The sequence below is a fragment of the Ambystoma mexicanum genome, chromosome 8, assembly GCF_040938575.1.
Source record: "Ambystoma mexicanum isolate Mex_15411 chromosome 8, UKY_AmexF1_1, whole genome shotgun sequence".
NCBI classification, from domain to species: domain Eukaryota; kingdom Metazoa; phylum Chordata; class Amphibia; order Caudata; family Ambystomatidae; genus Ambystoma; species Ambystoma mexicanum.
In genome coordinates this window covers 844,156,911-844,173,888 of record NC_090929.1, presented here as the reverse complement: position 1 = coordinate 844,173,888, position 16,978 = coordinate 844,156,911, and the positions used below count along the sequence as shown (strand labels likewise).

Below are 16,978 nucleotides of genomic sequence, written 5' to 3'. Positions count from 1 at the left end.
CAAGTGTTTCTAGGTGCAAATGTTCACCTAGGCAAAAGCGATTGAGGGGTCGAGACACTCATAATGGACTGAAAAATGTTCATGCATCGGCAGCAGGTCAATGATTAATGCACCACTGGTAGCCTCCACTGGTACAACATTTCCTGAAAGAAAAACGCTGTCAATCACAGGATGCAAAATGTCAAGTTGGAAGTTACTAACCAGCCACAAAATGCCACTCACCATCTCAATTCATACATACAGACCACACACAATTTCTTACTCGCCAAGAGTCCATTAGCACTAGCCAATGGCTAGTGTTGAGAGGAAGGATCGCTCGGGGGCAACACTTTTGTCTTGAAAGCAAGACAGTGCAGCGCAACACAGGATTGAATTTGAATCCCACGCTTAGAAAGCACTCCTTGGTATTAAGCATGTTATAAAAAGAACAATTATATAAAAAATAAAAATAATTTCCGAGTCATTCTTATCTTTTGACTGCATTTTGAAATCCCAGTAAGGATTGGCGATATGGACAACCTCTTGAAAATTTACAATTATGGACATTATTTGGTAATAAGTTTGTCAAAGGTTTGAATGAATGAACAAGGTCATTAAGTGGCAGCAATTGGCTTGCTTTATTAAATAGACGATAAAAGTATATCCTCTCTATGTTATCCTTCAAGTTGTGAATTTACCTGATGTTTGATAAATCTGTGAAGCCTAAGAAGTCTGATGTTGATTAAAAATGGCAAGAATGATGGGGATTATTAATATACACTTTGAGAAACTATAACTGTGATACTGGTTGCATTCAAACTGCATGTTTGAAGAAAGAGAATAGCAATTTATAGGATCAGAGATATATTTCAAACCGCTACTTCCAATATGTTCCAAGATGGCGACATCTTGACTGTCATTTGGCTAAGTGCATTTTCCATAATGCCATGTTGTTTGTGTGTATGATGTATAATGACAACATGAGGCTACGTATACATAAATGGAATAGTTGTTGAGTTATAGCATTAAGATTAGTGCTGTTGGAAGACAAGTGACATTATGAAGTTGTCGGTTGAGTTTGGCAAGCTGCAGTCATATGAAGAGAGCAATGACATGAACAATAGATAATAGATGACGATCAACTGACCTAAGGTTTAGTCTGTATTTGGATGGCACATTTCTGTCATTAAAAAGACCCTCGAGTTATGCAGACAAAGTACATTGGAACGAGATACAGATACAAATCACGGATGAAGAAAAAGACATAGTAAGCGCTTTTAAAGGTACAATTGTAGCAATTTCTAATACACCAAGTGTGTAGAAATATGGTGAGATCTCTCATTAAAGCAAGTGGTGAAATTATCTAGCCTTCTTCTATTTTGATTTAACAGATTGCCAACCAGGGGTAGCAAGCGTCTTGAGGTCTGTAATGGATACATTGGGAAATTGGAGAGTAAATCGGCAGCTACGTGAGATTAACATTGAGAATAGTGTGATATATGAATGCCCACCTTTGCCATGATTAGTGACCTGCTGAAGATGCTTCATTATTTTAGCAAGTCGTTTGTGATATCAAAGAATAAAAAGGGCTGGTGCCTTTGCATTCTAATGTTAGGAAGTGACAACTGAATATTAGTTTTGGTAATGTAGGTTTTGGCTCTGTGATTAAAAAGTGCTGGAAACTAAAACTTGAACTGAAATAATGTGAATCTAGATTAAGAACTATAATTTTGTTCTGAGTGAGCAACTGTAAGTGGAGGAGTTTAACACTGTTCTGGTAAAGGAGCATAATTTACATAGTGAAATAATTATATATAAAGCGGAATGTATGTATGTCTGTATGTTTGTCCGGCTATACAAATCCACACCGTTGAACCCACTCCTACCAAAATTTGCATTGATTCCTCATTTGTCTGGGGCAAGATTGTAGTCTATTTCTGGAGCTGCTCACCCTGATTCGGCACAGTAGGTACTAGAAGCAGGCAACATTTGGAAAAATGTCTGATGCATAATGTTTGATGTGTTGGTTATTCCTTTGAAATGTATTACTACTGTATACAGTTCCAGTTTTTATTAAAGCATTTTTAAAAGGAATTAAATAAAATATATTTTCTATTTTCTTTGTCACGCCACTCCAAACATGGGGAATGGCAAGGTTACAGTGTACCTAAGTTCATTCACAAGAAGAGAGCACAATCCTCCAATCAATCAATCAATCTTTCTTGGACACTTTCTCAAATTTGCTTTAACCATTGTGTGACTGAAACATTCCGCACAACAAAGGAACATCACTTGGTAAAGCTCTATCTGATGCAAAGCGAAAATCAATATCAAGAGCTTTGGAAACACAACACCAACAAAACGCAGCAAGACCAGCTAATATGAGGACAAGAGCAACTTTCTGCAGGGCAAATGAGATGCCAGAGCAAACTGAAGCAAGACCTGCTGACATGAGGACAAGAGCAACATCCTCCAGGGCACATGAGACACCACTCGATCAGGACACGGGTAACGCCGGGTTCCGCAGCTAGTGTAAATATGAAATGGAAAACATTTTGTTGCACGTATGTGGTGTAAATGCAAACATTTGTTTCAGTCGAGTCAAAGGATAATTAGGATTAATATGAGTATTGTAGACTAATATCTGTTTTGATATATTTGTTTTTGGTGATTTCAATGACTAAGCTTGAATAACATGAAGTGGTTAAGATCAAAGATTGACTAGAGGTATACAACTCCTGAGTATGGTACGATTTAAAGAAGAAGCTGCCGAAAGAACAGTCAGGTCATAATATGAGAAAATTAATAATTACATTTTATGCTGAGAACAGAATATTTCTTTACAGACCTCCCTGATAGGAAGGTCACTTTTTTTTTTTTACCTCATAGCATTCTTTAGGGAAAAGTGTCAGAGCAACATGCAGATACTTGGCCCACAGTCGGCCTGGTAGTACATTTGTTGGGTAGTCGTCTGATCTGAGATTGTGGTTTTCAAACATTTGTGTTGCTTTTATTTTATTCCATAGAAAAATATTTTTAAAAACTATAATTGGAATGACAGAAAGTGGATTGAAGCAAAAGGATATTTTTGAATTGTGTTATATGGATTAGAATGCGTATTGGGGGTTTTGAAGACATAAATGTATTGACCACTTAAGAGTTTCTATAAAGGTGAAACAATAGCCCATATCTAGTGTCTAATGTGGACTTCCCGATACAAAATTCAAATTTTGCAATCCTGACGATAGAAAAAAGGAAATATGTCAGATTGTGGTAAGAGAAATGAGGACAGACCAACGTCATGGTGTAAACACAGTAACTTTTTTGGGACTTCCCACAACCTCTTCAGCAGGACAGGGTGTGAACTTCCCCGCTCCTAATAAGGTTCAAACATGGATTGTCTCTGGGGCTGCGGGTGTCTTCACAACCCTTCACAGTGTTCATGCAAGGAAGAGGCTGTGGTGTTGCGTTCACAGCCACTCACCATGTTCCAACACATCAATGTCACTGATGCGGGGGTGTTGCTCTCACATCCCCTTGGAATGTTTGGGAGCTTGTGCTCTCGCTACTCTTCCTTCTCGGTCTCCGGCGGGAGTGAGCTCCTCCCCTTTTTCTCTCACTCGGGGAAGCTGCATAACCTTCGCAGCTGTAACGTTTTTCTCTGGCCCTCAGCACGGACCTACAACTCGCTGCTTCTGCCTCCAGTCGCTCTGATACTTTTCTTGTCGCCGGGGCTCACTCCCTCCCCGGCGTTCTTCCTCCTCATTACACCCACAGCTTTTCTTCTTCCGGGTCCTGCCGGGTTAGGAAAAAAGCACCCGGCATCCTGGCTCCCGCCTGTAGCAACCATCAATCATTCTCCCTCTCATCTTTCTCTGTGCTTACTACACCCCCCTCTCGAGCCTTGTGGATCCTTCCCATTTCCTCCCAAAATACCATTAAAAAATGAGTCTTCTAATTTCTGTCTTGTATCAAACATTTTCTAATTTTGATCTTAACGTGCGTCATATGTTCTGAATGTGTTCATAAACATTGCAAAATACATATATCAGTATCATACACTAAATAATGAGATGTGTTTACATTAATCACTGTAAAAACGCACACAATTCAATATCCACAACTTGAACTCCTTGTAGGAATACGATCATATTGTTCATCAATTGTATGATCCTAAAATAACATCTTTGATCCTCATATTAAAAGCACAATCCAAATGCCATCCCATATAAATTCCAAGTACAAAGAAAAACGTTTTTAAAATATGGATTTCAACAATCTCCAATGATTACTCAAATTATTATATCTAGCTACCAAACTACCCCTATTTATAACCCTGAACAGTACATTGACATACACAATATGTTTAGTTTCCTGTAATTCATCTTCAAGCGTAAGCTCAAAATGTGCTTATCTATGTTTACTTGATATTCTACACCTATTGTATAACGAGAATTGGTAAAACCAGTAGTTTTGGCTTTTGATGTAGGCATGGGAAAGGCATATTCCAGGCTCTGTCATAATGATGCTACCTGGCAATAAGGGGCCAACAACAGGCAAATGATGACAGTAACACATGGCAGAAGTGCCCTGCCAAAGCCTGTTGTATGCCTTTTTGAAATAATACAAATTCATGGCTTTGACAAAGCTGTTTATCAAAAGGAATACAGCAACACAGATATTATAGCACCCAAAAAGTCTTGCCCATAAAGTACAAAATTGGGTGACCAGAACGCTTTGCTTCCCCACCATAGGTTGGACTTTTTTTTTTTATTGCCAATTTTTGTGTTTGTGTGTCCGTTTTTCAAACAAGTCAAATTGACTGAATCTACCTCTTACATACATGAGACGCAATGAAAGTTATAACTTTTTAGTGTGCACAGTCATCTTTGATGTAGATTCACTTACAGGTGCATAATAATACTACTACTACTAATAATAATGATTGAGGGCAGTTAACCCCTGTATTGAAAAGATGTTCAGACCAGCCCTTTCAGACCCATTGTACATCAGGGGTCAATTAAAGCCTAACTCTTTCGTCGCAAATACAACAAGAAAGAGAGCGGGCATGCCCTTAGCCTCTGCTGAAGCCCCTCCTGGCAAAATATATATACACTGTGTAGGAAAGTAGTTTCCTTGGCTACATACCAAGTAAAGATAGCAAATAACGCCACGCTCTGGGAAAAGTTATAATTGCCACAAATGGGAAGATATCTCACAACATATCAACTCTATCCCGGAACTCCTTAAATCACAGCTTTTACAAACAGTAGCTGAGGGTAAGCAGGTGGAAAGTTGCATCTTGAAAATTAATCTGGACGCACCAGATAATGCAGGCCGTATAGTAGCTGAGGGGTACCCTCATTAAGCGCCATGCATGGCTACGACAATCTGGCTTTAAACTGGAAACCCAAGCCACCCTGCTAAGTATGCCGTTTGAACCAAATGCCTTATTTGGGAAAGCAGTCGAGGATGCACAGAAAAGTGCTAAAGAGTAGTACTAAACCCTCAAGTGCCTGGCCAGGCGATATATCAGTCCGGGTACTGAAGCAGGTGAGTTTTTTAAGGAGGAGCGGAATAGGGAGTAAGAAGTAATAGAGCGAAGGGACAGAGGGAGCAAGTTCCAGTGGAGAGGGGTGAGGAGCTGAAAAGAGCAAAAGCGGGCTTGAGCATGGGGGGGGAGCATGAAACGGTCAGTCTAAAGAGATCCGAGGAGCAGAGAGAATGAGGGGGAGAGTAGAATGAAAGGAGAGATGCAAGATAGTCAGAGACCAGTCCGTAGAGGGATTTGAATACTAGGCAGTTGAGTTGAGAGTGGAAAGACAACCAGCCAAGTGAAGCAAGAGAAGAGGAGATTGGGTCACGATAAGAGGGAACACAAAGTAAACGAATAGCTGAGTGGTAGATAGATTTAAGAGGAGCAAAGTGCGAGTGAGGAAGACCAAAGAAGGTAACAAAACAGTAGAAGAGTCGAGAGAAGATTAACGATGAGATGAGAAGTTTTGAGGTGTGGAAAGGGCGGACTTTGCAAATGTTGTAGAGATGAAATCGACAGGCGTGGGATGTGAGGGGAGATATGGTGAGCAAAGGAAAAATTAGAGTCCAAGTAGAGGCCAAGATTACAGGCAGTAGGGGAGATGGCTATGCTGGAAGGAGTAAAGGAGATGGATGGGGGAGGAGACTGGTGGGAGAGTGTTTGCAGGAAAGAATAAGATTTTCTTCTTTCTGGCATTCAAAGTGAGAAAGTGGGAGGTCATCCAGGATTTTATACCAGACGGGCAAGTTGAGAGAGTAGAGTGTATGTCCGGCGTGAAAGAGGAGAAGGATAGGAAGAGCGGAGTGTCATCAGCATAGAAGTGGTGAGATAGTCCAAAAGAAGAGATAATAGGAGCGAGGAAAGTGGTATATAAGGAGAATCGAAAGGGACCAAGTACTGATCCTTGAGGAACACTGTGATTGAGGAGGAGAGTTAAAGAGGTGTTGCCCCCCCATGAGACAGTGAAATTGCGGTTGGATAGGTAAGAGGAAAACCACGATAGAACAGAGACACGAAAGCCAAACGAGGAGAGGGAGTTCAGAAGCAGACAGTGGTCAACGGTGTTGAAAGCAGCAGATAAGTCGACAAGAATAAGGACAGAGGAGTGCTTAGAATTGCGAGCTGTGAAGAGAGTTAGTCACGCAAGTCAGGGCTGTTTCAGTGGAGTGACGGGGACGAAAGTCAGACTGAGTGGGAGGAAGAAGAGAAAGACCAGAGATATATAACAAGATTTCAGAATAAACAAGACGCTCAAGGAGTTTAGATAGAAAGGGTAAGAGAGATCTAAGATGAAAGTTTGTGATAACTGTGTGTTTTTTAAAGATAGGAATGATGATGGCATGTTTGAAAGCAGAGGGGAAGGTAGAAGTGGAGAGGCAGATGTTGAGGTAAGAAAGGGTACCAGCAGCGGGTAGATTTTAGTGATGAGTGAGGAGGGAATGGAGTCAGTAGGGGCAGCGGCGGGGTGAGCTTTAGCTAAGAGGAGAATGACCTCAGAGACAGGGGTGAAGTTAGAGGTGGTGTTGGAGGGTTGGGAGTGTTGGAGGAGAGGGGTTGTAAGAGGGTGAAAGTAGCATTTCCTGGCATAGAGAGAGAACTTTAGAAGAAAAGTTTGCGAGGTCAGATGCCGATAAAAGCGAGTTAACAGAAGGATCAGGTAAAGGAGGAGAAGGAAGCAGAGTTAGTGTTTGAAAGAGACATCGAGGGTGAGTGGATTGAGTGTGGAGAAGGTCAGAGGAATAGGTGCATTTGGCAGAGTTGATACAGTTGACATAGAGAGTATGATAGGAAAGGTAAGTGGCATGATTGATGGGAGAACAAAATTTGAGCCATCCCCTTTCAAGGCAACGAAGAAAGCGGCACATAGCACAGAGATGGGGAGAAAGCCAGGGTTGGGCAGGTTTATGAGTAGGTTGAAAAGGAGAGCAAGGATAAAGTTGGTCAAGGCTGGAAGTCAGGGATGAAGAGAGGGTAGAGGCAGCTTCGTTGGCAGAGAGAGTAGAAAAGTTTGTGAGAGAAGCAAGGGAGTCAATACAGGTGTTGTAGAAGATGGATGATTTGAAGTTGCGTAAGCCACGCCTAAAGAATGTTTTGGAAGGACTAGAGATACTAGGAGAAGTGAGTGGGAGTAGTGAGGCAGAAAGTAAAGAGTGATCAGATAAGTGGACGGGTAGAGCAGAAGAGGAAACAGTGAATGAAGAAATACAAATAAAGTCGACAGTAGAGCCAGAAGTATGAGTGGGAGGAATGGGAAGTGGGATGAGCAGGTGTGAGTCAAGTATGCTGAGGAAGGGAGAGCTGGAATGAGTAGAGAAGAGGTGGAGGTTACAGTCTCCAAGCAGGACACGTGGGGTAGGACTGGGTAAGATGTGACCAAGAAGGTGGTCGATGTCCTCGTAGAATGAGCCGGGTGGGCCAGGTGGGCAGTAGAAAATAAGAAAGGATATGGCAAGGGTTACAGAGAAGATCTTATACAGGATTGCTAAAAAGAAAGTGAGTACTTTCCACCGTGGCGGGAGGTTATTGCATAGAACTCAGTCACCACCATAACACCCGCCAAGACAAAGGCAGACATTGCAAGAGGAACAGCGCATTCTGTTAGAAGAGGTCAAAGCACTGCTAGAAAAGGACGCCATAGAGATTGTCCCGGCAAACCATTAAACAGGGCTATCTATTCAATGTAATTCCTTACAAAAGACCTTACAATGCGCCCTGACCTAGACCTGTGCCGTGCTAACACATATGTCAAGCTGCAAAGGTTTCACATGACAATGCTCCAAGAAGTGATCCCACTGCTAAAACAATGGGACTATGTGGCAATATTGGACATGAAGGATGCATAATTTCATATTTCAATGTTCCCAATGCACAGAAAATTCCTGTTCTTCAAGATAGCAAATCAACACTACCATGTCAAAGTGCTACCCTTTGATATAGCCTCTGCTCCAAGGGTATTCACCAAGGTATTGGCGGTAGTGGCGATGCACTTACAGAGACAATCCATTCTAGTGTACCTTTATCCGGACGACTGGCTGATAACAGGGTATTTCCTCCCAAATTTGCAAGCAAAATACCCAAGGAACAATCATCCTTCTGTTCCAATTGGAGTTCTTCATCACCGAGAAAAAATCAAGCCTCGTTCCAAGTCAAACCAAACAGTTCCGAGGAGCTATCATAAAGACAAAAGAGGGCTAGTCTTCCCCTCAAACGAAAGAGTTCAAAACATACTGCTGCAAATACCTCATTATCTGGCCAGTTGTCCAATAATCGTACGGAAGGCAATGCGCCTGCTCGGCATGATAGTTTCATGCATTTATCTGGTTCCACATGCACGGTTGCGCATGCGCCCAATGCAAGAGTGGTTAGCGAATCAGTGGTCTCAGGCAATCGGTTAGTGGGACGATCTAGTGGTTGTTTCGCTAACCCTATTACAAGCACTTTGCTGGTGGTCAAAGGAAAATCTGTTAAAAGGGAATCCCTTTCACAATCCTCCAGTATGAGCATATATTTACAACGGACGCCTCAATCTCCGGATGGGGAGCTCATTACCTGCACCACACAGCGCATTGCATTTGGACCCAAATCTGAGCCCAAAACCACATCAAACTTCTAGAACTACTGGCGATGCCCCAAGCCCGGCAAGGCTTCCAAACGCATCTGACAGGCCAAACAGTGCAATTCTTCACATGCATCACCACTGCCATGTTCTACGTAAACAAGCAGGGAGGCACACACTCTCCAAGTCTGTCCAGGCTATCCCAGAAAATGTGGAAGTGGACACTCAAGCATAACATGTTCCTAGTTTCTCAACATGTTCCTGGGAAAATCCATTCTCTAACAGACTCTCTAGGCAGAGATCATCTGCCTGAAGAACACGAGTGGCAACTCAACAGAGGAATTCTAGACGATATCTTATCCCTATGGGATTATCCTCCTTTAGACCCGTTTGCCACAGGCCTAAATGCATAGTACCTAGACTTTGCATCCAGGTTTCCCCAACCCAAATCCAAGGGGAATGCCCTATGGATGAGCTGGTCAGGGAAATTTGCTTATGCTTTTCCACCAACACAACGCTCCTGAGCAGCATAGTGCACAAGATGTACCAGGAACAAGCAACTATAATCTAAGTTCCTAGGTGGGCAACTATAATCCAAGTTCCTAGGTGGGCAAGACAACCTTGCTTTCCACATCGGCTCAAACTGGCGATGTGCGAACCTACCAAGCTCCTCTGCCCCCACAACATGTTGCCCTGTGTGGTTTTTCATCTACAGACATTTTAAGAAATGAAAGTTCCACACACAGCTGCTTCTCTGCTGTGGAAGCTATTTCTTGCATCATTTGAGTCATTTGAAACATCATACACAAAGCTTAATTACAATGGCATTGAACTCCTGTTTCATTAATAAATCTGCTCTGAGAGAATGTTATAGTTTAACAACTCTCCAACTCTGTCACATTTAGTTGTTTTATTTAGTGTTGCAAGAATTGATGTCATTTGAATGTGCTTTCTCTGACTCCTTATGTTTCTTGAATGAGTGCTTCGCAGGTACAGGTATAAGGTTCAGGTGAGGAGCATACAGTGCACTTAACCTATTATATTCAAAGCAAGACATGTCAGCTGTCACTTTTCTTTCATCGATGTTTATTACAAATAAACCTACATTTTTGGCACGTGAAAAAGCTATTTGACATTCCCTCTTTAAACACTGTATGACCAATGTCAATATCTGCTGCTTCTAAAGTCAACCCTTGTGATTTATGAAGAGTTATTGCATAAGCCGAGCACAATGGAAATTGGGCTCTTTTCGCAAAGGTATCCTTAAAAAGCATGAAACTTGCAGATGTCCGAGAATTCAAATGAGTTCCTTCTACACGATCACACTTAACCTATATATTTGTATTGTGAGGAAAAGTGTGAAATGCAATCATTCTTCCCATGGCTCCATTGACAAGACCAATTCCTACATTCAGGTTCCTCTTCAACATTACTCAAGCATTGATGCACAGTTTTAAAACTGCTTCCAGACCTGCTGTTTTAGAAATTCAATGCTCTAGTTGATCTAATCGAGATTTTGCTCTCTTCCAAATTTAAAGGCATAGCATGACCATCTAAAACATCACACAATGTTATCTCCAAAATATTTTGCTTCTCTGCGCATTTGTAGAGTTAAATTTGTTGCTCTCTGCAAGTGTGCACATCAAACCAACCAACACAAGAAGTACTTATTTCCTTAAGAGTCAACAGGACATCAGACGGACTGCAATCTGCATGAAACATGTTGGAAAAGTCTTCCTTTTAAAATTGCTTGCACATTGTCCTCAAGAACGCTTATACAAATCTTATTATGCATTTCTTCATACCCCAAGTCTGCAGATTGCCTCCTCTTTGTTTTTTTACTATCGTTTTTATGAGCATTTGTTAAGGATGCAAGACAGAACAGTGCTGTTTTTTTTTTGTAAAGCACAAAATAATCAACATTCTTAGTCCCCCCCCTTGCACCCTTCCAGGTAGCACTTCACAACTCCCTTTCCCCTGTGTTCAATAGCGCAGAAACTCATTTACCGATGTCTCAGAGGAGTTGTCCTTTTTGTATCTCTACTGTCCTGCATCTGCTCCCTCTGAGGTCTCCCCTCCGCCCCCCCTTCTCCAACACCTCAACTGCTCAAGTGTCTATGGGACCTGCTGGGTTCTCCCCTTAGAGCCCCCATTTCAGCAGTAGCACACACCACTCTGCATAGAACTCACTCAGCCTGTCGTGCACTATCGATGTCGGCTTCTCCATTACCATCATGCTATGTACCTTCCTTTCCCAAACCTCTTTCAATGGTAGTGTTTCATTTTTCCAGCTCTGTGCTATGGCCAGTCGCACCGCTTTCAACATTGCTTCCCACATCCCAGGGAGCCTACATTCCTCCCTGTCCCTTTCCGGGACCCCAAAGAACATTTGTAAAGAGTCTAAGCCCAACCTGACTCCCATGACCACCTCCATCCAGCTCTGTACCTCCTTCCAAAACACCTGCACCATGGGACGCTGCCACCACATATGGGCTGGAGATCCCCGCTGCTCACATCCCCTAGGACACTAGATGTAGAATGTTCTAGATGTAGATGTAGATGTTCTAAATGAAGTAGAACCGATCTCCAGATCAGGCTTTATACTTTCTTCAGCTCTGGAAAGACCCAATTAGGAAAGAACTCTAGACCGTAGTGTAGTCTAGGCAAAATCACTTTTTAATCTTTCCAAAAGATAGAGAAGTATATATAAACATCATATGTTTGAATACAAGCAAAATAATGCATACATCCAATAAAAGATACCAGATATACATGTGGACATGATTGGTTCTGTATAACATAGAGTAGAAACAAGGAGTGTATTTTGTCAGTAACTGTAAACCTGAATCATTCTGAATCTCACTTGTGTATCAATCTCCGAGTCCTATCTAACTTGCTAGTCTAAATTGAGACCATCAATAGGCCAATGAGAACCTAATAAAACATTCAGGGGTTTACGTAAGGCCGCAGCTATATGATTGATAACTGTAGGGCCTCCATCCCTTGAGCCTCATGTACTTCAATGGGGGGCTTTACGTTTGGGCAGTTGAAAATCCATATACCACCTTCCTCGGACCAATTAGAATATAGCAACCCCTGAGGACCAAAACAAAAAGAAGATTCTATGAAGAACCCATGCAGTCAAATTACTGCTAGCAATGGGAGGGGGATGAAAGGCAAACTTAGCCTGTAGGATTGCAATAAAAATAAAACTAATTGAAGTAGCACAACCCAGAATTCAAGGGTATGGATGCACCACCGCAGAGAAACCATAAAAAGAACATCAAAAGGCACCACTACTAACCAACAATTGTTTAAAGGAGGGGGGTGAATGTGAGACAAGATCTCTATATAGCCGTTGAGAATACATTTTTTAATTCCAGCACTCGCCCCAAGGCAGGGGGCGGCAGGATACATTTGTGGCAAGAGACCCTCCTGGGAAGTCGCAGTCGCTGGGGTTAGCCTATATAATTTCGAATTCTGAAACAAATGAAAAATAAGAGCGAAATGTACAATATGTTAGGTGCTAGTTTGCATTCTTAAACTAAGAGTTAGTGTTTTGCTCACACTTCGAACTTTTTGAAATTCACCACGTTAGCACTATGGACTAATTCACGTTGTTCTGTAAATGTTCACTTGTTATGGTTTCTTTTCCTTTGTACACAATGATAAACCTCAAAGATTCCCTTTCATTGTAAATGTTCATATACTTTCTCGCTTTCAGCATTACCAAAGGCTTTCTTTCTTTAACTGTTTCGGGTTGTTCAACTTTTAACATGTGGCATGCTTGCCAGTACGCCCCAGTGTCCCCTTTGTCCCAGCATGGACTCACTGGCTCTTTATGGTCTTTCTTGATCTGATCGCAGGCTGCCGATGACAGCCAACAGATGTTTTCTTCCTGTTGCTGCTAGGCTTTCGGCATCCATGCTTCCCATGGTTTCTCTTGGTATTCTGCTCGCCTTTTGGGTCTCTGGTAAGCGTCTTGTTGCGTCTTTCCACCGGCTAACGCCCAGGAGCTTGGTACTTGCTTCTGACATTCTTGCGTGGAATCTTCTTTGCGCAGCCTTTCTCTGCTTGACACTTGAGGCGGTTGGCTCCAATGTTTCATTTTAAGCTCCTTGGTGGGATGAAAAGCAGCAGCCCACTCTCACCAGCTGTCTGCCATTTCTTTTGGTGATCCATTTTTAAAGGTTCCAGGCACAGGTGCACGCTCCTCCCGTTCTTCTTTGTTGCAGTGTTAAGGTGTTTCTGAGAACAGTACTTCCTTTTAACTAACTTGCATAAAGACATTGGAGAAAACGTTTTAACATGTTCTGAGGGCAAGACACAATTGTATAGTATAGTGACTCCCTCATTCATTTACATTAAATAAAATTGAGTGACTGCCTTATCTTTATTGGGAGGGTTGTTGAGCTAATAAATAAGGCAAATCTAAAGTTGTATAGTTGATCTCATCAAGAAACCAGTGGGCACCTACCTGAGTAAACCAAGTGCATCTCCAGCAACAAAGAAAACATTTGTATTCTGTAATTATACACTATATTATAGTATCCAGTTAGCATAATCTATACTGATTGTCTACTGCTCAGAATCTTGGATGTTCTGGAAGATGTTGTCTTTGTGCATGTTTTTTGTTTTTAATCAGATTTTGTGTGTATATAAAACTGAATTATCACATTTAATTCCCCATAGTTTGTTTGCATACGTCATGCATAATGTTACAATTATTGCAAGTTTTCAAACCTTCACTACACATCTTTGTACAAATGAACCAAACAATAAAGCAGTTGCATTCATAGTGGTTTTTACACTTGTAATATAGTTGATATACTACTTTTTTTTCAGAACTACTTTGAAAGCTACATTTCCATATCTTCAACTGTGCCCTCTGTCTTCTTCATGATGGTCAACTTCATGCTGGTCAACAGGTAAGTTGCTATCTAGCTTTTTGTTCCACCTTTTGCTTCATCAGAATCCATGTAGAAGACACCACTTCTGTGGGTGGGTGGGGGGGGGTAAGGTTGGGAATGGGTATAAGTTGTTCGTTTTGAAAAGTGCACAATCACCAAATAGGTATGTCAGCGCTGTCTCTCAGACCTCCTATGGGTCTTGCTGTTGCGTTAGCCTATTGTACATTAAATAGGTATGTTTTAAGACTTTTCTGAAAGGTCTGCAATTCGAGTTTCATACGAAGCGGAGGAGGGAGAGAATTTGTTCACTACAATATTTTGGGATGACTACCAGCTTATCTTTTCCCGATCTAAGAGGCCTAAAGAGGACTGCTGAAGACTCCTATACACAATGTTACATAAGTTACTATGTGTGTATGAATGTAGTATTCAGTGCATTCAGAACCCTAGATCTTAAATGTAAAATGATTAAACTTGGTACAAGTATCCAGAGTTGACTTTAGGTGGGAGGCCATTTCCAAAAGCTGTAGTCCAGTATTGTTTTGAAAATTAACACTTTTGGCCTCATTCATTGAGAACTGTGTAGGTGGAATTTGAGGCGTGAAATGCCCCATGCCTCACTGCACAAGCAGTTCACTCCTGTTGTCCTTGATTCACAGAGGGGACCTGCGAGGAGCTTGGGTGGCTAGTTAAGGACTGTTGTTGATGAGCACATTTGTTTTGCCAGGTCTTTAAGGGCCGTCAGTACTACTATTTTTACATTTCATGTCCGTGTCGTAGGTGGAAATGTACAAAATTGATTTTAAACAATCGGTTGCATAATTTCAGGTTGTAAAATTAATAGCTGTGAATTAAGGTTGCTCCTCTTGAATCATGAATGCGAGGAGCATGGGTGGCTAGTTAAGGACAGTTGTTGATGAGCACATTTGTTTTGCCAGGTCTTTAAGGGCCGTCAGTACTACTATTTTTACATTTCATGTCCGTGTCGTAGGTGGAAATGTACAAAATTGATTTTAAACAATCGGTTGCATAATTTCAGGTTGTAAAATTAATAGCTGTGAATTAAGGTTGCTCCTCTTGAATCATGAATTCATTTCTTGCAGCAATTGTAAATAAATGATTTTATGTTTCCAGTTTGGTTATTAAAGTAGGTGAAAAAACAAATAATTGGGCAGGATTTTCTTGTGCTGGAGCAAACAGTCTTTTTTTTTACTTTTTAACAAAAATAAAATGCTTGACATTGAAAAAACAGACTGGTAAATCCCTCCACACTCGCCAGGCCCCTGCCCAGGTGCATACAAGTTAATGTATTTCTCAGGCTTGTGAATATGTTTATACTGTCACACTATCCTTACCCTATACCTACAGGTAGCTATAATGCTTCACGTGTTGGCGTTCTCTGATCAGTTGATCATGTGAGAGGCTGAAGATAATGCAAAATTGACTTTGTAAAATCTTCAATGACAGGAGGCACCGAAAATCACCACTGATCGATAAATTGGCTCGAGAGTGTGGGGGTGGAGGCTCAAAAAAATGCCTCCACCTCCTCTTGCACTTTCATTTATAGGTTGCCTCAGTTTGTTCTCTTATTGGAAAAAATACCCGTTAGTTGTATTGTTCCCCCATCTATAGTTTTAAGTTCATTTGGAAGCACACAATGCTTGCCAATGTACCACACCAAACAGAAGTGATTGGCATGCATACAGGTTAAACCCAAGGCCCCTAGGAATTGCAGGATATAGTGCTGGACCGCCTATGCTGAAGCTGCGGAGCTTACTAAATGTTTCACCTCAATGAAGGTTACAGAATCTAAACAATGGCTGGATGGGTTGATTCCTTCCCGAACAGCCTCTTGAAGAGGATACCACAGGGCCACTCATGCAGTCCTCTCCATCCTCCACTGGTCTCACTTGTACCAAACTTAAGGTGACCCCTTCTGGTGTCCATGAGACTGCACCAGAACAAATTGCATCTTCTAAGAGTAAAACTCTTTCCAAGATCTCGAGGGCCGAGACACCAAAGTAAGCACTAAGGCCTGTGATCGATACTGAAACAAAACGCTGCTTGGTTGAAAATGCCCTGCAAGCATTGTGTCAAAATGCCAGTGTAGTCCCCGAAAAAGATAAAAATGGTGCACGGCTCAGATTGTACACACCCTTAAGTCCTTGCACACATCCAGTTTATTTACTTGTTCAAAGGACCAAATGCAGAGAGAATTCAAACTCAAAAGCATGTATTTTCCTGGGAGGCACAGAAAGAAAACATTTTACCCAGGTGAAATCCTCCACTACACATGCTGAGCCCACACACCCTTATCTCCACGGCGCCGGTACCTTTGCTCTGAAATAATACCCTGGTTACGAAATGCTTCCGCAGTCAGGACCAGACACTTTATTCAGCTTTGAGGGCAAATGGATTACTAGAGTTCTCTCCCACTGAGTAAGAGCAAGAGATTGAATCACAGGGAGAAATGGAGGAAGAGGAGGAAAGGTTACCCCCTTCAGTGACAACTAGCACGTCATGAGGTAAAGCGGAGTTTGCCACCACAATAACCAAGATTTCAGACATCCTGCAGACCAGAGAATATAGACCAGAGAATATTGGCTTGAGGGAAAGCATCACTTTCCAGCAAGGGATAATGTTGGACTCCATTAAAAGCCCCACAAATAGAGTACATACATTCTGATTATCTGGAGGACTATGAATAAGACGGGCAGTGAGTCAGAGGATCTAAACGATCTCTTAAACTTTCCCATGGACTCGTCACAAGACCTGGTGCCCCCAATAACAGTGTGGGTATACATCCCTTCTGAAAAAGACTGCTGCAATGTTTTCCATAGGAGAGGAAGCTGCAGAAGAAATGGATGTAATTGATGACACCCTAGAGGAGCAAAATGTAATTGCTCAATTAATATCACTTCTCAATTCAATTAAGTATCAGACCTCCCTGCTAAACACATTCTCAACAAGGATAGTAAATGTGAGAATTGAGAGGAA

The 16,978-nt window shown here is 41.7% G+C and overlaps 1 protein-coding gene across 2 annotated transcripts in view; it reads left to right on the top strand.

The window, feature by feature from the left end:
* SLC29A3 (solute carrier family 29 member 3) overlaps window positions 1-16,978 on the top strand; it is a 401,717-nt gene that overhangs the window by 62,555 nt on the left and 322,184 nt on the right. The window contains exons 1-2 of one of the 2 annotated variants that reach the window (XM_069610730.1): window positions 2,124-2,511; window positions 13,917-13,999. In XM_069610730.1, coding sequence (XP_069466831.1) covers window positions 2,461-2,511; window positions 13,917-13,999 — 134 coding nt within the window. In that variant the 5' untranslated portion in view covers window positions 2,124-2,460. Of the gene's footprint in view, window positions 1-2,123; window positions 2,512-13,916; window positions 14,000-16,978 lie in introns of those variants that run through there. The other variant, XM_069610729.1, reaches the window with a different exon arrangement.